The 26682-nt window shown below is 37.5% G+C and overlaps 1 protein-coding gene across 1 annotated transcript in view; it reads left to right on the plus strand.

Moving 5' to 3' along the window:
- The window catches only part of efna3b (ephrin-A3b), a 49943-nt gene extending 37050 nt beyond the window's left edge, over positions 1–12893 (plus strand). The window contains exons 2-5 of the mRNA XM_043261163.1: positions 3476–3762; positions 4639–4704; positions 6991–7068; positions 10251–12893. Of these exons, the coding sequence (XP_043117098.1) occupies positions 3476–3762; positions 4639–4704; positions 6991–7068; positions 10251–10372 (553 nt within the window). The 3' untranslated portion in view covers positions 10373–12893. The remainder of the gene's footprint in view (positions 1–3475; positions 3763–4638; positions 4705–6990; positions 7069–10250) is intronic.
- Positions 12894–26682: the final 13789 nt, after the last annotated feature.

Here is a 26682-nt window from a genome sequence, read left to right on the forward strand (position 1 = left end):
AGTCATCAGTGGATCTGCAGGTGTCCTTTATGGAACACAGCGTGTGTGTGTGGATGTGTGTGTTTGTGTGTGTTAACGCGCCCATCACATGTGTTTTGTCAACTGTTCGCAGGACAGATGCTCTCCTTTAATTAAACGGATTGAGGGGGTTAATTAGAAGAACAGAAATGAACAACGAGGGAAGAGAAGAGAGCTGCTGTTTCTCCTGTGGTGCTGATTCAGCTCTGCCATCTCTCTCTCTCTCTCTCTCTCTCTCTCTCGCTCATTACAGATATGCTCTGTAGGCACAATCATCCTGCACATATGTAACTATAAGAAATATGCATCTTACTCACATTCTACATGGACAGGGTGACGATTTTAATTAATATGTGTCCTAAAACAAGAAATGGACAGTAATGTGGGAATGGGATTTCTTTCTGTACGTGCAAAATTTGAGCAATGAAGCGAACTAAAACGCTTGTATGGGCAGTTGCGTATTTGATGGTAGGCTATTAGCTTTCTGGGCTTTTGTTCTCTTGTAGAAGCTCGGTCTCTGTTCTTCTCTCTTTCATAGTGACATTGATCCACTGAGTCTTGATCTTGCTCTAACCTGCTGTCCCAAAATCCCTTACTGCCCAGCTCAGCATCTTGCATCCCGGACCCACACAATCTGTCTGTAGTACACACATATACGTTCATGTGAATCTCGTGTGTATGTAGGCTACATGCGCCTTTAGATGTTTGCCAAACTGTTTCAGTGTTTTGTTCTTATAGACAGAGAGGTAACCGCTCTGACCTGAGGAGGAAATGTGTTGCAGACATTTTTTTTTTTAAATACTCAGGATCGTTTTAATGATTTTAAATCTCCCACGCTGGGTTAGGTTTCGTCTCTTCGTCGCCCCCTATTGGACATTTGCACAGCAGCAGATTGCCTTCCATGAGTCTTCCTCTTCTGATTGTCCTGTCAACATCCATGCACTCCCGTATGCTTGTAATGAAAGAGGAAAAAAAGGCTTCTTTTGTGTGCCTTATCCCTGAAATACACATATAAGATGCTTACACATACAAACAGGCATTAATATATTTATTTAATGTTCTATAATATTTTGTGGCTTCTCCTGTCAGTCACTTGTTTCTCTTTTCTTTTTCTTATAAAATAAAAGAAAACTGCAACCGCACTGGCAAAGGTCGAGGGTCGAATGGTAAATTCTAATGGAAGGAACCTTTCGAAGATTAAAATTAATTTTTCATAAATTTCAGATCAGGGTTTTCGTTTGTTTTAAATGTTAACCATTTATTTACTTTGAATTAAAATATGTCGATTACAATATTTATTGGCAAAAACAATGATTATAATAATCTATATTTATTTGAACATTTTTGCTTTTTAATGAATTGTTCTGTTTCTCAGATGTTTTAATATTTACATTTTGCTCAAAGGCCTATAGTTTCAACAGCAGATTCTGCTGTGACAACTTACACAGCTTTGTCAACAAGCTGTACCATCCGTCAACATGTGTTTAACATGTTTTGTATTTAATTTTATTTTTTCCCTGTCAAGTAACACTGGAAACGATCGAAAACGTACTCAAAAATTTGCAAAAAGTGTGATAACTTGTACCAGTTTTCTACGTGGGAACATCTGAAAATAATGTGATAAGCCTGAAGAGTCATTTATTATTATTATTATTTATTAAAGTGATCAGTAATACCAACAGTTCTGCTGTAGTAACAAGTAACCAAATGGCTATCATGCTTAATCTATCTGTTGAATAGGATAACATATTACTGGAGTCAAAAATGCTTTTCTTTATTTTCTGCTTTGTAACTTTCTTTTTTTTAAACATACATACATGTCTTTCTTCCGGCCGTACGTGTACGCGCGTGTATAGAGGGGTGTGGCGTGATGGAGGCAAGCAGCAAACATTGCACTCGCTCACCATATTAGCATTTAAAAGTCAGAAGTGAGACGGAGGAATTGAATGAGAGGAGTGTGTGAATAACGTGGATCAGAAGCGAAGGGGGAGAGGCGTTAATGCAGCGTTTTTGATCTTCATTTAATAATTGAATAATAATCTCCCTGGAGAAGTGACCTAGAACTGAAGAAAAGAAATGTATATTCATTTGGCATCTAAATACTGACACCTGCCGGCCAGTCGTTATTACTGCAGCAGCCCGCCGAGTTTCGCTCCATCCTCTCGGCGTCTGTCGCTGTGACATTGACAAACGAGTGTAGCGAAGAAGGGACCGCGGATAGGGTTTGAATTCTGACATTTGCACCGCAACTCTTCCAGCCCGCGGTACGACACGTCCCGCGAGAGCTGCGTTCACTCGGCGCGAGCGCTCCTTGTTGTTTATATACGTCGCCTCACGCGCGTTTTCATCAGACTCCCGCCTTGGAAATGCTGAGGCTCATTGTCAATACAGCTGCCCACTGGAGCGGTATAACAATATATTACTACAGGTCCCAACACAACCATCACTCGTCTCTGGCTTCTCCCCGCTCACCTTCATTCCATCTCGCGCAGGCCCGAGGGAGCTTCCCCCGAAATGCAAATGTCTGATACAAGCTTGTACCGATTCTGCCTGAACTTCAGCGAAGAAAAAGCATCCGTAATCACGCGAAAACTTATTTCGTCCTCCTTTAACCTTGAAAGAATAGGAAGGACCCGTGTGCGCTCCCGGAGATTTACAACTAGCCGTTTCGTCCTGTGTAATGATTATAGGCCCGCTATAAATGTTGCTACATAAATAATCGAGCGCCTGAGCTCCACTCGGATCACTGGATCATTTCCTCTTGGAGGGGTCGAAGGGGCTGAGACGAGCTGTTTTTTTGCTTTTCATTTCGGAGGAATGCGAAATCAACTGCACCTGACCTCTTGCCATTTTAAATCAGATGTGCTTGACTGCTTCCAAATGTGAGGGCACTTCTAGTTGTTCTCACATTTAGCTCGGCTCTTGGAGAGAGAAAATGATTGTTTTCGGCTGTACCCTTGTCCTCTGGTGTCAAACTGTGTGTTTTCACTGGCCGTCTAAATTTGCGTCCTTTAAGCATATTTTAACACACTTCAGAACGTGGTAGATAAACTATTACTTCAGTATTTGGATGACAGCACTGCCCTGCAGTTTAATTGCTAACAAAAATAAATAAAATTAATATATATATATATATATATATATATATATATATATATATATATATATATATATATATATATATATATATATATACACACATAATCTTATAATTAATATTTATAAAAAAATATTTAAATTTAAATATTATAATGTTTAGTAGATATTACTGTCTATTTTGTTTTGTTTTGCTTTTATTCCCGTCTAGTTTTTACCCAAGGGAACAGAAAATTTAAAAATACAGGAAACTTTTTTTTTTTTTTTTTGGACCTGCTGTATGCATAAAGATATGCCAAATATGTCAAATATGTTATTTGAGCAATAGCTGACCATCTTTTGTGTTGTTGTTCTCCTTCAGACTTCGTAAGGAGGGCTACACGGTGCAGGTGAATGTCAATGACTATCTGGATATCTACTGTCCTCACTACAACAGCAGCCAGAGAGGCGTCGCCGAGCAGTACGTGCTCTACATGGTCAGTTATCGTGGTTACCGTACATGTGACCCACAGCTGGGCTTCAAACGCTGGGAGTGTAACCGTCCCCACGCCCCGCACGCACCAATCAAATTCTCGGAGAAGTTCCAGCGCTACAGCGCCTTCTCGCTCGGCTACGAGTTCCACGTTGGGCAGGAGTATTATTATATCTGTGAGTATATAGCGTGCTTCACCTCAGCTATACATACTTCCAAGTCTATTGTGCCACAGTTCTGTATGTTTTTGTGTCATTGTATGAATTTCTGACAGCCTGTCCAGTACACATCCACCAAAAAAAAGGTTTAGATTAATAAATTATTATTTTGCACTGCTACGTTATTTTTTAAGTTTAGCACATCATCCCAGATTTTCCCTACATTTTCATTATTAAATGGATAAAATGTGGAGAAAACAATTTAACATCGTATGACTATTATAACTAAAATGGAAGAAATTTGGTAAAATGTGTATTTATATATTATAATAGCAACTGAAATTATGTTACGAACATTTTTATGACAATTTATTTTAGATTCTGGTTATTACTAATCAGAATATTGGAATTTTAATAGTAACATTTGTTGTTATTATTATTATTTTAATAGTATTATTATTATTAATTATATCGTAAAATGTTTAGTGCCATTTAAGTTAAAATAAAAAAATGCATTAGCATTTAAGTGCATTATTTATTTTTCATGATTTTTTAATATATATATATATATATATATATATATATATATATATATATATATATATATATATATATATATATATATATATATATATATATATATTTGTATCGTGTACCATACATACCCAGCACTAACACTACGTACACTACTGTATGTGTGGGACCTTTTGCATGCATTATTATATGTTACCATTATACAAAACTACAGGCTTTTTTGTTACTATATACTGAGATTTTTACTTAACATTTGGCTGTGTTCTTCGGATGTACAATACTACAGAATATTACAGTTATAGAACCTTTTTTTTTTTTTGATGATTGACAGATGACTGACATTTTGCCGTTTTGTTTTAGCCACACCCACTCATCACCACGGCCGGAGCTGCCTGAGATTAAGAGTGTATGTCTGCTGCTCAACAGGTATCGACCTCTATCCATCCGTCTGTCCATCCATCCATCCATCATTCCATCATACATCCATCCATCCATCCATCCATCCATCCAACTCTTCTATTTTTCAGTCAATTGATCCACCTGTCAGCACATTTATGAAGTGCACTCAGTCCGTGTTTTTTAACTCTTCTATCTGTCTTTCTGAGAATTAAATCAATCTGTTTACGCAGAAAGCACACTCTCTCCCTCTCTTTTCCCACTAGGTTTCACATCCTAATGTTGTTATTTGGCTCTACAGTGATTCCCAACCGAGGATGCTTGAAAAGATTTTGATTTTGCTTTGTTAAACCTGCAAAAGTAAGATTTTTCTTAAAAAGAACTTTCATACAGAAAGGATCCTTTAAATGCAATATGTTACAAAGGATTTAAATTTTAAATAAATATTCACATTTCCATAAAATATTAAATCAGCACAGCTGTTTTCAACTTTGATCATGAAATTAATTAATGTTTCTTGAGCAGGAGAACAGCATATGAGAATGATCATGTGACTGGAGTAATGATGCAGAAAATTGAGCTTTGCCATCACAGAAATAAATTATATTTTGAAATATTTTAAAATAAAAACACTTAAATTCAAATGACGTTTCACAATGTTCAAATTAATGCAGCCTTTGGAAGCGTTTTTAGTGTATGTAACAGAATTTGTGAGGTTAACATCAAAAATACAATTACAAAAATGACAATTTATGATGTCTTAGCTGAAACAATATCGAGCTGAATACACTTAAACCTGTCATTTGTTAATGTTAGTGAATGTATTAGTTAACACGAACAAACAACGAACACTACGTTTAATACACTCTATGTTAGTTACAGTAGTTCATGTTAGTTAACAAACTAATGTTAAAAAAAAAACATACTTACATGTATAAGGCTTTTGAAGTATTTAAACCAAAAAACAAGGAAACGCCGCTATAGCTTGCTCACTTGCTCCTCCTTTGCCATTTCTTCCCTCTCTCTCTCTCTTTCTCTCTCTCTCTCTCTCTCTCTCTCTCTCTTTCCCTCTCTTGTTTCCAGGTGCTGTCAGGATTCATGTTCTCTCACAGTCAGTTTGCTGGCACTGAGTGTTATTTTAACCCCTCACCCTCTCTTTCTGTCAGTGCTCATGTTCATTAATAATATTCCAGTATGTGAGAGAGAGAAAGAGAGAGCATACTGTGTGCTGTCTTAACCTCTGCCCTCTCTCTTGGAGTCTCTGAGTTCTTGTGTCAAGTCGAATCTGTTAGTCCTGCTCAGTCAGGTCTGAACTCCAGTGCCTTGAGTTCAAAGGGCTGAAGCAATGCTGATGTATTTATAAGGATGTGGAAAACTACATACTAATGAGCTGATGAGTTGGATCAGGTGTGTTAGATTAGAGAGATAAAATGTGCAGTCATCGGAGGCCTTTAAGACCGAGATTGAGAACCACTGAGCTAAAACAGAATGAAACTAAATGTAATAGTTTTAAATGCAGTTTCAGTTAAATCATGTAATGGGACTCTTCAAGAAGTTTAACGTGCATCTTTTTTTTTTTCTGAATGCTAAATACCAAATCAAAAACAACAACAACAACAATAAAAGTAATAACTATTATTATTATTTTCCAAAACAAATAATTGTGCTTTTATAGTGTTTGTAATATTCTGAAGTCAGAACCAATTATTAAATTAACATTATCCCTTAAGACGACAGAACATCTTTTTTTTATCTTTACTCATTATTAGATGACATTTTTTTGTATACAATTTAACAATTGACAACTAAAACAACTAAAATAAATATTAATAATGTATATTATAATCATCAATTTATATTATATCCCAAGCAGCTTTTTAATGTTGCAAATAATTAAATATTTATTTTTTTACTCTTATTTTTACGGTTCAGATTAATGGCAGTCAAAAGAACAAAATAATCTCAGTTAATCATGATTTCACATAAACATTTCAAAATAATTGAATCAAATACATCAATCAAATAAATACAATAAATATGCAAAACATGAATCAAAATGTATGACACCAGTATATTCCTAGAAAAATCAGCTGTTATACAAGTAGTCGACTGGTGGACCATTGTTTCGTGATACATGTCCCATCCTTTTGCTGCATGAAGCCTGAATCGGGAACACTAACTACCCCATCACGTTCTCACCGCTGCGTATGACCTAGAGGAGCTTACAAATAAATTCCAAGTCCTTTGAGAGCATGTATGAGATCCTTCAGAGAGAGGGGAGAGAGCGTGTTCTGATTCTCCTTTCATGTCTTCCAGCATCTGATTCAGATGATGAGCCCCAGCCCACAGAGCCAGACTACACTCTAAGACCCAACATCAAAATCGATGACCTCGGTGAGTTACACACACAACAGACGGACCACACTGACACTTATACATATGCATATAAATCACTGACTAAGTTGACATTTACACCCAAGGTTTCCGTGGCTTCCACGCTCCTCTCTCCCAGCTACACAGCAAGCTCATAAATCATACGTGTGCGTTAGAGCATATTTATTGTTATAAATCAAATTGGGTAGCAACTTACGAAAGCCAAATCCACTTCATGTGATTTGAACGTGTAATAAAAATGCACATGAGAACTCTAATTTGCTTTTCCCATGCACACCAAACAAACACAGCAGTTATCTGCTAACACACATCTGAGTGACACTAATGAAGCCACGAGCTAAAAGCCAAACGAGGCGTGAGCTGCCTGGCTATAGTTAGCTTGATTAGCGCAGAGGCTAGTGTTAGCGCTGATCAGCAGTGGCAGAACTAGCCCTCCAGTTCCCAACATTAGAGTCACATCCTGCACTTCCTCATCCCCGCCGTAACCCGACTCAAGGACAGCGGCGACCGCACAATTTAAACGAGAGAAAAGAAATTGATTTGACTTCAAGTGTTTTTAGGGAATAAAGAGGCATCGATCCGTTCGTGTTTTTTTTTTTCGAGCGTGTGTTTTGAGACAGATGGATGTGGATGTGTTTTGGGTCGTCTCTGGGTCGGAGCCACCCAACGATTTCCAATAACTGGAATCTGAGTAGCGGCTCTCTCCCGCTCGCTCCGATCGGGGGTTCAGTTTTCAAACAGGCCAGAGAGGGGAAGAGAACGACCGCAAGAGGCCAGCCGGGTCTCAAGAAGCCACACATCTCGGTACAGCTCCATACATCTGTGTCCAATAGACAAAAGAAGCAGTCTCGTCCTCGCTCACTGCCGTCCCGTTGGTATTGACCAACTTAAAGAACCGACGATACATTTTGAAATCGTACGCTAAACTTCTACAAACATATCAAAAACCGCCACAGGAAACTCTAGAATGCTGCGAGTGCTTTTTAATTAAGTGCTTAAACATTTTTTTTATTTTAATAATTTAAATACAGTTGGATTCTAAAGTCATTAGAAACATAAATTCTCATTTGCAGGATCCTTAATGTCAGCTGTGTAAATCTGCTGGAGCAGTTAGTCCCATTAATGGCAGTAAGTTTTACGCTACAGTCAGAATTCATATTAGTCGCACAAACACGCAGGCAATCACAAATACAGATGCAATAAACACAAAGGCCGCTTTTATTTGGCCTTTAGGGAGTAATACAGAGCAAGAAGATGTGTGTGGCAGTGTGCTCGTACCATTCTCTTTATAGGCTTTTCTTTTGCACAACAAAAACAAACCATTTCCTGCTTGTTTTAAGCAACATTGGTGAACAATAGTTTTACAGCATTTTGTTCATTTAGGATAGCATTAATTTCTTTTTATACACTACCGTTTGGAATCTTGTTCATTGTTACTTCTTGACACTTGCAGTGCCTTACCTTATGCTAACTGTTTGAACCTTATTGTAAAATATTACTGATATTCAATGAGATGAAAAGATCTTTGTGCACCGTAATATAAGATGTGACTTCCCATTCGGGTCATTAATAGGACAAACTTATCAAATTTCTCTGTAATCCATTCTCCAATGGAGAAAAACAATTTAACACTTACATATAATCATCTGATTAAGTCACATGACACGGCAGTACTAATTTCAGCAAACGAACAAGCCAGAATGGTCTATTTGTCCGGGTCATGAGACTGTATCTGTGTATGTTGGCACAGAGTGTTGAATTCCAGCTCGTAAACACCATGTTCCAGAACATCCCACACAGCTTCTCTCTCTTGCCTGCCATCCAAGGACTCCTGTCAATCAAACATTCTTCATCCACAGTGATAATAATTCATTTTCTTCGCACAGTGTCTTCTAAATGTTTCATTTTTCAGATATTATTTAAATCACAAAATTCTAAAATAAAGACTATTTAAAGAATTGAAATCCATTTTTGCACGTAAATATTTGTATGGATACCACGATGCACGATCCTTTTTTATTTTAAAATGTGTTCATATATTTTCATTTAAAATATATTTAGTAAAGATTTACTTTTATTCAGTAAGGATGCATGAAATTGATTTTAAAAAAAGGTGGCAGTAAAAACATTTATGTTACAAAATATTTTTCTTTAAAATAAATGCTAAAATGCATAAATGTTCTGTTGATCAACAAAAAAAATGTCAACATTAAAGGTAATAATAACAACCATTATTTAAAACTGATGACCAATAATAATCAGCACATTAGAATGAATTATAAAGATCATGTGACACTGTAAAATCTATTTCAGTAGAAAAGATATTTTAAATTGTGTTAATACTTCAGAATGTTACAATAATAATCCATATAATTTATTTATATATATTTATTTAGAGCAGTTAAACAAATAATCATGATTAATTGCATTAATAAAAGTGTTTACGTTATATATACACACACACGTGTGTACTGTGTATATTTATTATGTATTATGTAAAGAACAATCTTTATTTTGTATGTGTTTAATCGTTTGACAGAACTAATAAATATATATTTTTTTAAATAATAACAAAATACAAAAAAAATAACAATACTAAAACTCACTGCTAAATCCTGTTGTAATATGTCGGTGAAAATGGAGAATTATCACCCCAGACGTGTCTGGAACAACTGTCACATCTTTTGTCTGCGTGTAACAACATCATATTATTCTGTCAAAACACACAGACATGCAGTGTGCGTGTCTGGAGATGTTTGTGGCAGCCAATTTGCGTCACACGCTATTCCTTGTGACCTGTAAGTGAAGACGTGTGTTTATGAACTTGTCTATCACAGCGTCCGTGAACTGGAAGACACCCGCTCACAGTCGCAGACGCAGACAAACCGGTCTTGCTAGCTGTCCTTTGATGATGTAACAGAATTCCATAGATTATTCGGGCACATCGGACGCTCCTCTTGTCATGATAATAGTTACATTTTAGTTTGCTGTGTTGGCAATGAAAGCCGTCTACAACTACACACGAACGCTCACACCTTCGGTGCATACCTTCCTGAGTCACTGCGTTTATTTTTAACTCCTTCCCTTAGGCCTCTGTTGGTCAGAGGGTATACCTTAGTTAGTCACGCGACATTAGTGTCTAGACCTGGACTCTTAATTTTGTTCCGTCTGTCTCTTTCCAGATGACTACGATAATCCCGAGGTCCCAAAATTGGAGAAGAGCATCAGCGGTAGCAGTCCGTCCAGAGATCGCCTTCTCCTAACCGTGGCATCACTTTTCCTCATCGCTCTTTCGGTCTCCTAGCATCCACCTCCTAAACGTCACATACCAACGAGGCCTTGGGGGGGGGAAGGAAGGGTCCAGGGCCGATAAGTTTGCAGATAAAGACTAGGAAAGCAATGGGAAATGGAACACTTGATGCTGCAGCAGCTTACAGGGTGTCAAGCACCAGCCCACAATTCAACAGTGGTTTCCATGTCTTATAACAGCGATACACTTTGCGTGTCCCGCAGACAATACTAATACACCATAATAAGAACTGTGCCATTTCAGTTCCAATAGTACGGATTGTTTGTTTGTGTGTTTGTGTGTGTGTGTGTGTGTGTCGCGTTTATGCGTTTGTGAGGCGCCTTCGGTGCTCGGGGGCGGAGCGGATCTTTACTTCGGTCTGAAGGTTTGATGGCTCCATTATCCGTGAATTGGCAGGTTAAAAGTTTAAAAGCGTCTCGGATTCAGTTTGATGAAAACTGGAATGAAACTGTCGAGGAGTTCGGGTTACTCGAACTCTGAAAAAGAACACAAAAAAAAACAGAAGCACTGTTTAATCCAATTCCAAAAGTATTTGTTTCTCTGTGTGTGTCTCTGTTGCCAGAGAGACGTACAAACCGCTGGATGATCATGTAATTGCCGTCAGGGATGAACGGCAATATTCATTTGATGAGTTTAAACAAGTCTATAATAGAAACCGATCTCACAGATTCGAAATCAACTCATTTTGGACTTTTCTATTGACGAGGCGACAATTTATAAAGCGTTAAAATCCAATTACATCTGATTCTTATTTGAACTTATTGTGGTCGCACTTGAAAGCAAAGGGCCGATGTGGTTGTTCTGTGATGCAGAAAATTGAGACAGAAGTGATTTTGCACGAGCGCCAACACAAACGCATTAAACACATTGAAACAAACAGAAGCCAAATTGCTTTTTGTTGTTTTTTTTTCCTTCTCCTTTTGATAAAAGGTGCTTGGGTGTGTGAGTGAATGCAAGCGTGTGTGTGTGTGTGTGTGTGTGTATTAGCTCAGTGATGCTGGAAAAATCTCCTCTAGACTTTATGGACTTCAATCGGAGGTGGACACCTACACAGACACTGTACATAAAACACTTGCATTTATTTATGTGTGGACATCGTGGACGACCTCCGCTCATTTTTTCGGACCACTCTGATTCCCGCTGGATTCGGACGAGCTTTGGCTGGTTCGTTCTAGCTCGAACCGTCTCCACTTATCGCTGCTTGGTACTTGACTTCTTTCGGAGGTGATCAGCAAGACCAAATGGAAATTGAGGGGTCTGGTGGTTATAATCCGTTTCTACGGCAACAGTTATTCAGCTATACACACACCTAAAGGCACTAGAGTCCAGCAGGAAATCAGAACAACACACACGAAAAGAAATAACAGCAATTACTGGCAACGGTTCTGGCGACACTTTTGCCATGAGTAATACAAGCAAACAAATGCTTCGAGGCAGGTAGTTATTGCGTTCTTGCGAGCTTTTCAAAGGATAAGCGGCAGCGTATGCATCAATCATTTTACAAGAAGGTTGAAAATTAAGGTTCTAACTCTTTTAGACTAGCACCTTATCACAATGGCAACGACATCATATCATGGCTCACGATGATAGCAGCAACCAGCGCCGCTTGTCGCCCTAGAGACAAGCAAATACTGCTTAAACTAGCGATGGCATGTGGTTTAGGAGAAATGATGTGTGGTAGAAGTTTTCTAACGTAGAGTCATAATGAACACCTTCTCTCACACTTACAGGCTGTCCTTAACATATTGATAAAGCCGTTTTATTGTATCATTCCGCTTTGGCTCTGAAAAATCATTTCAGTTCATGTGGAACATTACGTCTGCTTTATATTCCATTACTACGGCTTCAGACCAAGCAACTACAGAACACTAATTTGAATGCTCGGAATGGTACTTTACAGACTTGAATCTACATTTAATTTGTTTCATGTGGTTATTTCGAAGCGTCGGGTTGAGAATAAGTAGGTTTTTGTGCTTTTGTGTTTTTCGGGAGTTTGTTTTTCTGATGGAATAATGTAATATTTCAGAAGAGTCGAGCAGGCAAAGTAATACTCTTCAAATGTTGCACTTACAAAAACTTGGACACGAGAATTGTGCATGTGTGTGTGTGTGTGTGTGTGTGCGCTTGTGCGTGTGTGTGTTAGAGACTGCAGTTGTTAGAAGTTGACGTTTGTCTTAAAACTAGCCTAAATAACCTTTTAGTTTGTGTGTGTGTGTGTGTGAGTATGAAAGATTGAGACATCAAAAGCTAATAAAGAGAAAGGATGGCGTGAATGTGTGTTTATGCAAGTTGTTTTCCATTGTTTAGTCTAGACATTTTATGCGCGAGTGGGTGCGAGTCAAAGAAACTGTATTGTTTTGAAGGAAACAACAAAAGCATTTATCAGTGTTGGAAACAACCGATTACAATCATGTTTACCTTCAACTGGAATGAATTTAAAGAACTTGAAAAAAGAAACTGTAAACTGAACAAACCATAACAAAGCTTATAACAATAATAATCATGATACAAAACACTAAGCCTTTGATTCATGTTTGTTACAGACACATTTTTTTTATGAACTCATATATTTGGGTATTGAAATGTCCTTCTGAATTTGATCAGTCAGTGGAAACCAAAGGACTAAATCTAATAACAGTACACAAACATCATCTCCCCCCTCACTCCGACTTCCCATCTCCTCATAAATGTAGTTTCGGGTTTCCCACCGTTGTCATCAAAAACAAGCCATACTTTTTCAATCTCGCAATCTCTTGTATTTTGCACACTCCATCATCTCTTTCAAATCTATTATCATAGCCTCAGTTATCTCTGCGCAGTGTGTAAGAAGCAAGGAGCACAAAGATGAAAGGATTACTATCAGAGGCCGACCCGATGCTGGAACCATCTTATCTAATCACTTCTGCATGAAATATTTCTACATATCAAACAACATTGTGGGACTTGGGATGTCACATTTTAAAACCGATACCTATCCAAGCAGTTTTTACATTCTTTTGTCTGCCAGTGAAAACTATGAGGAAGACTACTATGCCTTTTTTTCCCCACAAAACCTTTGCATAAAAAATAGATTTGGTTATTGTTTCTTAAAAACAAAAAATATGTCTGTCAGTAAAATAAAATAATTGCAATTATGCTCATAAATTCCAAACAGCATATTCAAATTGAACAAGTTTTTATCTATTTATTTCCAGCATTGTGTTAGACAGCACTAAAAAATAATTTTATGAAAACCTTTTTTCGCTCAAATGTTCTGCTAACCCCTAGCCTATCCCTCCTTTGTTGGGTCCCCGGAGATCCCTGGACTCCAGTATATAAACTTATGTCCTAAATCAGTGTCAAGCGGTCTGTGGATGCCCATGCTTCAGTTTTAATTGCAATGGGTGAAAAAAATTATAAAAGAGAGAGAGATGAGAAGAACAAGAATGCATCTACCCTACATATGTCAGGCGTTTCTGAGAACTGATGAACTAGTATAAGATCCAAAGATGAAGTAGTATAGGCCTATATCTAGTTTACTAGATACACTAACATCAATGAATGAATGGTTTTAAAATACCATACGACAGTACCCCAGTTATAAAGTTCTAATAATGGTACTGATTTTGAGAATAAGCTATGATCAAAGCACCAAGCATCAATGTTGTAACTCAAGCACTTCCACAATATGTTTCCCCTGCTTGGGATCAATGAATAAAAAACAGTTTAAAAATCCTCCCTGTTTTAAAAAGCAAGGGAAAAGCTGTGACGCATGCTTCTAAAAAACAATATGGTCAGTTGGTGGGGATGTTAAACTGTCACTTTCCATATCGATTCTGGCGTGAACGAGCCATAAATCTAATAGTAGACAACGAGGCAGAACAGATGTTACTGGATTAAATTACAATCGTTTGATTTTTCTCATCTTATTAGAGTGGCGCTTGATTCCGCGCGACGTGTCGAGACAAAAACGTACATGACTGACGTTCCGTTAATCACTCTGAGGCTCGGCTCGTGAGTAAACCGTCTGAACACACTGCAACAATAACGGCGATTGATCCCCCCCAGACACCCGCTGCTTTCTGCTACCGGCCACACAGAGCAGACGCTGACTTCATCTGCTGTGGGAAAAGGACAAAGAGGCCTTGTTAAATCACATGATGGAGCTAATGAGTAAAATCTCCCGCTTAAAACAAAGCAGAACAGTATAATGCTGTAGACGGACCCAACATCTGAACATCTGTATGAGGTGTGATTGTTAGTTTATGTAGGAAAACCTCAGTAACAAAAATGCGGTGGTTACAAAAGTTTCCTCCAAAAGACCGTAATTTTTAATTGGAGGGAGTGAAAAAGGAGTCTATTAGCACTGCCATTCATGTCTATAGAGGTTAACGAGTGGCGTATTCAACCTTGAAGGTATAGGCCTAAACATATGTGCTTGTCATGCTATATATCCCCTACAAAATCCCCATTTCCTTATGTCACGTACGGCAAATAAAAACAAAAACTCGTGGCATTGATATGCAAAAATGGACTTTATTGGCTTATATATGACACGCAGATATTTGGCGTGCATATGATATGAAATTTGTTGGCGTGCATATGATACTTAGTTTCCACGCACATATAATAAGCATCTATCCCACACCCCGAGGGGGTTTCAAGACAAGTAGGACTACACCAAGCATCGCAATGCAAATATACCGCATTTAAATATTGTACTCCACAAGTGTCATAACAATGTATTTGCCTCATGAAATAAAAGATTGGATTAGATAGACTGCATAAAACTATCTGTACCTTCTGATCATGGTCTGAGCTTTGGTTGTTTAATACTGTTGCGTAATTTAATCAGCAGGGCAGGAGTGAGAACAGCGACACACAGAACCAGGCCACACACACACACACACACACACACACACAATTTTCTAATTAATACATTATATAAAACTGTTTGTTCTTGTGTTTGGCCATATTTTGATCACAGGCCTCAAAAAAGCCAAGTCGGAGACTCGTGTGTTGGTTGCAGTTTAACTTCACGATCACCAGGTGTCTCTGTTTTGTCTTTTGTACTAATAATACTGCAGATAGGTTTTCCTAATCCATAAATGAATCCCCCTGTGTCTGTTGTATAAGAGGGGGTGTAGGGGTCTGGGATTATGTCATCTGGATTGAGCCTAGTAGGGTATGATATAATCTCCATGTGAAACAAGCACAGTGATGGTTTAACGCAGACACATGCTTTCATATTATGATCCAGGTGCATCAGTATTTTAAGCTTTCATTGACAGTTGTTCTGTATAGACCTAATGCTTCAGAGAAACAGGTGTGCTGCCTTCTTTAGAATTTGTATTTAGGCTTCTGTGGTAGCTCTACTGTTGAAGAGTAATTATCTGGTGATTTACTTACTGTAGAGGTAACAAAAGTTATCATGAGCAGTTCAAAGCGGATGTCGATAGACCAGGAAGATGCTAAAATGAGTATTTTATTCATTCATTTGTATGCTAAAATATACATGAGAGAAGACAATGGACACAGTGCTGAAAAGGAGTGGGGCTACACAAAACTTTAAATAGATAGAAGAGTCAGTTCTTAGGAATATAATGTAAAGATTCCATTTACACTTTCTTAAAAAAATGTTCCCTGACATAATAAACTTTTATTCCCTAAACAAGTTATTTAAAGTGCTTCTATTATGGATCTAAAAAATGATCTTTCATGCAGTGTATAAAGTAGCTAACGTATGTGAATGTCTCTGAAACACTGCAAACTTTGTGAAGATGAAAGTGCTTCATCAACAAAGTTAACGTTTCCGGTCAAAGAGTTGACTCTGAACTACTCAAACGAGTCGTTTTAAATTCAAATCCGCAAAGTTAATACTTCACAAGTTAATATGCACAATACCCATCTACATTCTGCGTGAACGCCCAACAAAAACATCCCTAAGTGTTGTAGGTCATTGAATGACGTAATCTTGTGAAGTCGCTGGGTTCTGTGCTGGAAAAAATGAATTTGCTTTATTTTTACTTCCAAAATGTGAGGCTGTGACGAATCGGCGGTTAAAATTACTACAATATCACAGCAGGATAATCCTAACATTTTGCTGTTTTCCCATAATTTCACGGATGGCTGCATCCCCAATCTCTCCGAGTTCAGCACAAAAGTTAACCGGTGACTGATGGGTCACTGTCCTTTTTTTGGACCAGCTTTCTCCAACAAATCACGGCCTGTATGTATGCTGCTGTAATATTTTGTCAAGGGGGTATTCCAGTACTCCAGTATTCCAGGAAAATCAGACCGTACTTATCAGAACACGCTACACAGATCCTCGTCCAGGCATTAGTCCTGAGTAGACTCGACTACTGCAACGCTTGCTGGCCTCCCAGCTTCTACAACCAGACCTCTTCAGATGGTCCAGAATGCAGCGGCAAGGGTGGTCTTCAACGAACCAAGGAGGGCCCACGTCACGCCCCTCTTCATTAGTTTACACTGGCTTCCTATAGCTGCCCGCATCAAATTCAAATCCCTGATGCTGACCTACAGGACAATCACAGACTCCGCTCTCTTGTACTTACACTCACTAATTAAATTAAATGTTCCCTCCAGGTGCCTACGCTCTGCAAACGAAAGGCGTCTTGCAGTGCCATCGCAAAAAGGTGCAAAATCACTCTTGCGCACCTTCACCTGGTCTGTTCCTCGCTGGTGGAACAATCTGCCCGTTGCCACTAGGGCTTTAAAATCTTTTAAAACCAACTTAAAACTCATCTTTTTCATTTACACTTGACCCAACATCGCTAGCACTTTCTTCTTCTTCTCCTACTCTTTCCTATCTTGTTCTTTCCTATCCTTTCCTTTTAAAAAAAGTGTGTCTGTGTTAGGTAAGCCAAGACCCCACTCAGAGCAGTTATGCACTGCTGCCCTTTTGTTGATATAAATTGCTTCTATTGCCTACCTCATTTGTACGTCGCTTTGGATAAAAGCGTCTGCTAAATGACTAAATGTAAATGTAAGTACTATATTTCTGATCACAGCAGACTTAGTCATCTGACCAATCAGAGCGGAGTATCATTATGCAAAGGAGGAGTTTGGATAAACAAATCTTTTAGTTGAGAAATAATTTAAAATTAAATACATATTATATAATTTTTATAATTTTTATAGTTTTTTGACCTTGCATGCATGTCGACCTGTTGTTGGGGACTTAAAAGTTGTATAATAGACACTTTGAGCTACATTTATGAAACAAGGCGAATTAGCGCAATTCCACAAAAAAAAAAAAACACATGGAAGTGGTAAGTTCTGCAGATGATTTATTAATAATGCTCAAATTAAAAAAACATTAATGCGACAAAATGACCAACACAATCCACCAAGAACAGCACAAATTAGCATAAGGCTGCAAACAAACAGAGCAAATTAAAAATGTCATGGCTTGGCAAACAAACTGTTCAATATTCTACCACACGCTCTCTGTTCTCTGTGGTGCCTTTGTAAATCATATTGCATGATTCATTTAAATACTTTCCTCCCATAAATTTTGCTTCTAAGGCACGCTCCTACAAATGCATATGCAATGAGGTCAGCCACGAAAATGATTGTGTCTATGCCCTTTCGTTACTAATTTCTTCTTTATTTTCTTTAGTAAGTCCTGACAATGTTTTTAAGGGTTTTGTCCCTTTGTCTCATTATTGCAGAATTTAGGTGAACTATCCTTTTTTAAGACTTTTTTAAGAGGAGTTTGTGCGGAGCATGACTGAAAATCGAATCTAAATCAGATGTAAAGACCATGTATCTGTGTCATTCTTTCATTTCAACTCAGTACTTTGCTGAAGTTTCAGAGGAAGCCTCTCCACCCACTTCCTATTGCTCAGTGCTATAACTGTTAGCTTCCATGGTACCAGGATTGCCTTGGTTTCCGTCTTGACTCAGTGAAATGAGGGGAATCTGTTATGAGAATTTAAAGTGTGTGAATAAGGCCCACCCACTCACCCCATATGGCCCAATCAGAAATAATCTCCCAGTGTAACTATGTTAGCATAAATTAGCATCCATTAGCATACCCAGAATGATTAGTCATGTAGGCGACATGCTGCGCGCGACTTAAAATACTTCTCCGGCAAGCGATTACTTGATTCACCTCAAAGCAGAATGATTCCCACATACTCATTAACGCCTTCAGTAGCCTCATTACTCTGTGTAAGCACTTCCCCGAAAGCCCAAATCGTGCCATTTTTCACACAGAGAATTAACCTTGCCTTCGCACCCTGCTCTAGATGATTTTGTTTTCCTCTGTAATTTTCAAAAATGACCGTAAACACTAGACAGTGAATGTGTCATTACTGGAGGGAGATGAGATTAGCAGTGTAATGCTTGGCACTGGCAGAAGAGGGAGTGAAGTGGGGAAAAACCAAAGAGCTAATCCAGCACTAATGATATTAATAACTGTCCAATCGCATTCATTGCTAGCGGCCACTTCATATTTCTGGGCGACATCATCACCATTCTTGTCCCCTCTATTGCGGTCTAAATGCGGCGAGCATTTGAGCTGTCAGTCATCTGGCCGGTCTATATGCGGCAAAGAGTGTTTCATTAGTCAGTGTGTATCGAGGCAAAAATGACTGAAATGTTTTGCTTGCCAACTGCTGAGAAGTTTTGTCACCCTCGGATTTGCCTCCTTTTCCGCTTTTAACCCTCTAGGCATCTCATCTCCCACTCTCTCTTCGCCCTCCCGTCTCTCTTAATGCATAATCCATTTTTTAAGGCTGCATCCATACAGCTCTCAACAGATGGATGTTATATATAGACACACTGGCGCTATCAAACCTCATAGCGAGCACTCATCTACACAGCCTTCAGAGAACAGATAACCTCAATTAAATGTAATTAGGACCACTTTAATGACAGCGTGGGTCTGAGCAATCAAACATTGAAATATTAATTGAATTGGTTATTTAATTTTCTGTGCTATATTTAAATAATCTTTTCATGTAGTGAATAAAAGACAGTGGTGCTGTATATGAAGCGTAAGCACATTATGCAAGCGCAAATACTCTCCTCGTGCTGAACAAGACTAATACCTAAAACCACTAATGGGCCAAAATCAGTCCTCTGAGAAATATATTTATTGCATTTCCAATCATGTAAGGTTTTACTGTTATAACTGGAAAGCATTGCGTAATAATTTATAAACCTTTCATATTTTTAGCATATTTTCAGGATCTAGCTTAAAAAGGAAATATCAAAATCTGTTCTGGTCTTTTTGTGTATAAAAATAAAAGTGGAGAAAAACATTGAGTACTGTAGAAAAAATGGGTTATACATAAATACATATGCTCTCGATGGATTCCTGTTATTTATTTTTTACTATTTGTTGTTTTAGTTAATTTATTTTACATTAAAGTGAAATAATTACAGTAGAAGAAAAGAAATCTGAGCAATATCCTCAAATATTTGTTTTTTTTAAAACTGAGTTTTAAGATACTAGCACATTTCCTATTTTATAATCTAAGATTAGTTTACAAATATTCTGGAGATCAGTATTATTTCCAGTATTATTTTCCTGTGAATGTATAAGTGGACAATGCAGGGTATATATATGCACATATATGTGTGTTTAGGTATGAGCAGCTGGGTCGAGGCAGTATTGTCGTCAGGGGGATGGAGACCAGGCTGGCAGAAGGAACAAGTTCCACCTGAGCTCTTAAGACTTTCAACTAATTGTGTTGCTTAATTGTATTATTGTCCTTTGACTGGACGATAACCGCAGCAGTCCTTAATGCCAAGCTTCCTGAGTGATCATGTAACAATTTACAAAACCTAATTAGACTTACACACACTATTATGACATCCTTACTATGGGGGAAAATGGCATGCAGTATTCAAAAAAGATTTTAAGCAAATATACTCGTTATTAATGTATTTTTTCATATAAATTGTGTTATATAAAACATCACATAAATTATAGTATATATTTATTATTGTATAATACACTATATACCAGTAAATTATATATACAGTATAGTTTAAAAGTTTGGGGTAATAGTAATATTAATATTTGGAATATGAAAACCCCAATCTCATGAAAGTGTATATAAGGCAAATATAAATAAAAGCATTTGAGTATTTGCTATGCGATGAACAAGATTAGGGTTGTTGGGTAGATGCGTGTCATATGTACGCAACGTTTTTATTTGGCATACTACATATATGCATTTTTCATGAGACCAGGCTCTTTCATTATGTGATTGCAATTATTACTGCGTTCTTAATGTCACGTGATCCTCACTTTATTAAAAACCCATCTTTGATGATAATTATGCTAACTAAATGCCTACTGCATTGGTATAAATTTTACATATGGCATTTAAAAGCATCTTATGGGACTGAAGGTTGGAACAAATGTTTTTCGCTTAGCAAATTTATGAAGAAGGCTGATGATTATTAACAAATCTGTTCAAGTAGGTAGTTGTTGCAAAGTTTAAGTTTAAAGTTCAACTTTATGAGAAGACTGTATTTTACATCCAACTCATAAACTTTTACTAATACATTTTTCTAGTTAAAACCGTCATACCCACACACACACACACAGCATATAGGCATATAAACAACTTAAAAAGGATACAGGCTGGAATAAGTAGTGGATTTTATAATGGCTTTTCCAATTTAGCACCGCATGTCTAAATCCCTACAAGGTGTATTAAATATTCTTGTGTCACGTTATCCTATTAAAAAGATTTGACTTGTGGCAGGTAAGACTCAGAATCCTCTCAAGATTTGAGACTGACCAAATCCACTAACCTTCAGCTTAACAATAGAGACAGTTTATCCCAAGCTTTAAACCACTAAAGCTAAAACAGCCAGAGATCTGTATCATCTTGGATCAATATTCCCTGCTTGAATCATAATAGCATTACAGTGCCAGTACATGTTTGCAGCATACATTTAACTGGAGAGACAACCTTTGTCCCACAGGCAAATCTCAATGACGTGGCTATTTCATTACACCAAGGTCATTTTAACTTGGCAGAGACAAATGTGACCCCAAATTATGTGATACAGATCAAGAGGTCAAAACTCCTGAGAGCTATAAATTGATCAAAAGTGACAGTAAGGATTTCTGTTTCAAATAAATGCTCTTCTTTCTACTTCCCGAAGTCTGGAAAATATGTTTTTATTAATTTATTTATTTATTTAATCAAATAAATTCACAAAATCTGCATATTTATGCTGCAAAGATATTATAACGCCACAGTTTTTTATGTATATCACAATAGCATTTATTTAAACTGCAATGACAATATTACTGTACGTATGATCAAATGTAGCCGTGGTGAAAATTCTGGGGAAACGTCTCTTTCGTGGACATGATGTATGTAGTGTGTTATTAAGAAAAGATGGTCGCTCGGTTTGAAGCACATTAAAGCGCACTGCAATATATCCGTTTCCAATGAAACCCGAAATACTTGGCACCTTCGAAATGCAACATGCTTTCCATTTACATTTACAGTATGTGTATTAAAAGCATGTGGCATGCAAAATTTTTGTTATTTTACCACCGAAGATTTCTAGTCATGGCCACTCATCCTCGGGACAAAAACACTTCATACAATAGTTTTCTAGGTGTGTTTCTCTGTTAAAAGCAATCCTGTCAACATGTATTACAACTCTCCTATCGAGAAAACAATAGTGTGCGTCAGCGTCTTGGAATCCTGCCCAAGCTGCATCCACTGATTCAGAGTCTCTGTCCTACTGTCAACATAGGATTTAAGGCACGTTTCAAAAACTTGTATGCCTAAAAAAAAAATAACGCCGATAACAGTTGTATTGTCCCAAGATTCGGAAATGAGTGTTATAATATTCATTTGGAAGTCAAATAACACTTTTTTTTCTGTACCCTAAGGCAGCTGCTGCAGCTTTGTGAATCTATTAGCACTGAAACACATCCTCTGATTAGTGTTCAGGATGGTGAACATATTTCTTCTCCTCCCTGACAGTTTTTCAACAGGTCTCTCTTCACTTTAAACCACGCATTGTGGCCATCTGGAAATAATTACGCAGTCTATTATTCAGATCTGTGAGATTGCTGCATATTCCAACAAAAGACCACAATAAATATCCAACTGCGCCCTCTCTTCTCCTGATTTCCCCTTTCTTCAGAGTGACGCACGTGTTCAAAATTGCACTTTTTCTTGGACTAAAAAAGAACACGTGAACAGTTATGATTTTGATTGCTGAGGTTTGGGGGGGCTAAAGGTTATTTTCGCTCGCAATGTATCTTCGGGTCAGTTCAGGACGAATGCGATGCCCTAGCTTCGCTGAAAATAAAAGACTCCATTACACAACCATTAAAGCCCCATAACAAAAACAACTTACTGAAGTCCAGATTTAAAGCTGGCACGTCTCTTATGTCTCTTTCTCCCAGTCAGTGTGTTTGTGTACTTATACACTTTCAGTCAAACCTCTTACTCCAAACAGCCTTTCCCTGCTAATTCATTTAGTAAACTCCATTACGTTAAGATAATCTCCAGAAGGTCAGTGAATCAGCTCAGTGAAGTGGTCAGTCTGCCCTTATGTGACACTGAATGACCAGTGCCTTTGGTTGATGATGAGTGATGCAGATGCAGGTTCGCATGATTGGGGCCGAATGAGGTTTGCATGAGCCGCCACAAACCCATGTGATCTTGTGAAGGGTTTTGCAGGGAGATTTTAAGATTTGGGCATTTTACAGACAGAATGTCAATCCCTTTGGCCGCAAGCTTGACACTGATGACCTTCAGCACTGAATTGGAGTCTTGTCCCCTTATGACCCTTTGCATCTTTGGAACGGAGCGCTGATTGAACCTGATCCTTCATGTTAGTAAACACAACTGTCAGCGCTAAAATCCAGCCTAGTGGGCGTGAATTAAAAGTCTGTTTACTGTGCTTCTGAGTCATTTAGGGACAGCACAAGAACAATAAATGCACTGTCTCACACCTACAAACAAAATAACAATAGATTAGAATAGCAATTAATTCACGAAACCTAACTTCTGTGAAGCAAGCCAAGAAAAGCACGAGATTACCAGCATTAATTAATTGTGTTATTCTATTGATAGTGCTAGTTTTTTAGTTAATTAAGTCTGCATTGTTTTATTTTTGATAATAACACTAATACTAATTTGTACATTACCAGCCAAAAGTTTGTTTTATTGACTTTATTTATTGATTTATGATTGATTTATGCATTACCTATTTTTTTTATCTGAAATTGTTTTAAAAAAATAAATCCATAAAAAATAAATATAAAACAGATAAAATATTTATTTTATTTAAGCATATAAACATTTCGGACAGATATAATTATTGGTGGTCAGGAAACATTTTCTATTATTGCCAATGTTTAAGCATGGTGCTTAATATTTTAATTGTTGATTGTTATTATTAACAATATTATTATTTCTATTTTTATTTATTTGAAATAGAAATGCCTCTACTTAATGTCTTTACATTCACTTTTGGTATCATCCTTGCTGAATAAAAAGATGAAGATGGACACAAAATCATTTATGTATTTTTACACAAATTATGACTTTGAGACTTTGAAGTTTTGCCATAAATATAGTTATTCAGACGTTTATGAAAGACACAGGTTAAATAGGCTTACAGTGAAATATAAGACATTATGTGCTAAGAATAATAATTAAATACATAATGAGAACATTATATTTATAGTGTGAGAATTTATTTGCATTTATAATGTATAAAATGGCAACACTGAAACTGGTCTTAGCATGACAATACTTTCAATACTAGCAATGTGCGCTACCAAAGTACATTTTATGAGGACCTTAAGATTTGGTGGAAAGGAAACGTGCATAACCTAAATGGCAGAATTCCATAGACATAAAAGTGGACAAATTAAATAAACTAGTGTGAGTGAGAAGAGTTTATTTTCTAGTCCACAGGGTCAGAAGTCCCCATAGTTAAAAGAAACACCTAATTATCTTCAGTCTGAAGCAGTTCTCATACCACCAGGAATCAGGGGAAAGCTGACATTAGATTTGCCAATTAGGGGTTTACTACTATAAAAACACATTCATCAGAAGGCTCAGAATGGGGTCTAACAAAGCCCCTCTGCCCTTTAAAGACTGACGAAACTAGAGGTAATGAAAAGAAAAAACTCACACACAGTCTGTCTCTCTCCCAGTCTACCACACACACACAGATAAACAAACATATTCCAAAACGAGACCCTAAATCTTCCTACGATTTACCACCAGACGGAGATTTTAAACCTTTAGGAATTTAATTTGAACATTTCTTATCACAATTACGCGGAAAAAGACTTTGAAAAGCTCAATCCTCTGGGCTTCACTGTGACCTGAGCGGCCGGACCGACTAACAAATACAGCACTTATATAACCTCGCTTTAAAAGAGCATATTCAATCCATTGAGAGAGGAGACAGGGCGTGATACAGAGATGGACAGATCAACAGGAAGACAGAGGGGGAGGGGGACAAGGTCAAGGTTCGGATCACAGGGTTCTCAGTTCGGCCGTCTAGCGTTTGTTTATTTATAGTCTCTTTTCGCAGTACATTTTATGTATGACACCAATATTAAAATGATAGAACGGGGTCACAAAATAAAAGAGAGCAGATAACAGCTTAAATACGCTCAGTCACTGGGACATACGGCATAATCTCAAGCATCAGACGGCCCTCACACATACATGCATATTCTAAGTAGGGCAGCGTTATTTCCCTTTTAATCAATCTCATATCATTCACATTTCCTCAAAGGGACGGATGCACTTGTTCACTCTGACAGCTGTTTTTCCTCCCAACCGGCCCCTTTTATTCATCCATACATCTCTGTGTTTCTGCCCTTGAGTTCTCACAGTCACAGAGGCTGATTGTCTGATTGTTAAACACACACACACACACACACACACACACAGTTATTTGCGATGTCAGTGATGTCAGATCGCAAAGAGTTCACAAACATCACACCACCCTTCGAAAGACTCTGGGAAACAGAGCAACTACTGTGGCACTCAAATAAATGTTTTATTTGCTTTTAACAAGTTTTCTGAGAAGTGAAAACACACTTGACTTCTAGCGAGGAAAAAAACATTATCTAGCAACATTGACTCAGGTCTGAGAATAAAATATTGTCATCTGTGAAGCTTCGCAATCAACACTGGTTATGAGTCATTTGTGGAACTCGACAAAACAGCTTGCAAACCAGGAAGGCTTACTGTATGTGCGTTCACCTTTTTTGATGTGTGTGTGTGTGTGCTGGTTTTTGTGGTTTATTGGGACACAAATTAGTTTAATGACATTGGTATGACAGTTATTATACAATTTGAAGGTGAGGTGGTTTATGTGGACACTGCCAATGTCCCCATAATTCAAAAGGCTTTAAAAACATACTAAACGGTGTGTTTTTGAAAATCAAAAGTTTCCTGTAAGGGGTAGGTTTAGGTGTTGGGTTTGTGTAGAGTTTTACAGTATAAAAAATGTGTATTAAAAAAAATCCACAATATGTGTGTGTGTGTGTGAACACATGAACCCTACGTCGCTCATGAACACAGCTGAAACACAACGACAATTAGAGGAATTTAACAGGTCCATCATGGGGCTGATGATAAATAAGCATAAACAAAAGATATGTAGAAATCAATGAACTTGTTGCTTAAGCAGAGACTGAGATATGACACTCCCTCTGCGCTCAAAATATTGTCACGTTGCTAACATTGCATTAAATGCAGGGCTTTTCTCTTCAGCAGAACCATGGGCTTTTTATGGAGGGTACTCCAGGGTTTAGTCACTCGGTAAACAAAGGTTTGACAACATTTATGCAGTCATGGAGAGAGCACACGTGATATGCCTGTGTCATTGAACGTTACAGGTGATGTCATTAATATAGCTGATATTTTTTATCTATTTTTAACCTTCAGGGCTTTTCAGAGATACCAAATAATTTGATGTTTCACCATGACTACTCCCTCTCCTTGGTCTTCAAAAATGTCTGAAATTATTTAGTGACACTCTTATGGAAATATGATAATATTTTGTAATTATCAATTAAATCAAATTTTTTATTGCGTGTTATAAATCAACATCTCAGAAAAAGTTATGGGGTTTATGCTACGAAGCAGGTTGTTGATTTCATATATGTCCTCATGAGAACACTAGGACTAAGTATGTTTATTATTTTAGGTAACATAACCTGATAATTCTATTGTTTTTTCCTATGCATGTTTACTCATGACTTTTCTTTTTTGAAGAAGAAGAAGAAATTTCACTTTATTTGTAATGCTCTAAACAATGTAAAGACATCCAAA

This window comes from Puntigrus tetrazona, chromosome 16 (assembly GCF_018831695.1).
Source record: "Puntigrus tetrazona isolate hp1 chromosome 16, ASM1883169v1, whole genome shotgun sequence".
In the NCBI taxonomy this organism is placed as follows: domain Eukaryota; kingdom Metazoa; phylum Chordata; class Actinopteri; order Cypriniformes; family Cyprinidae; genus Puntigrus; species Puntigrus tetrazona.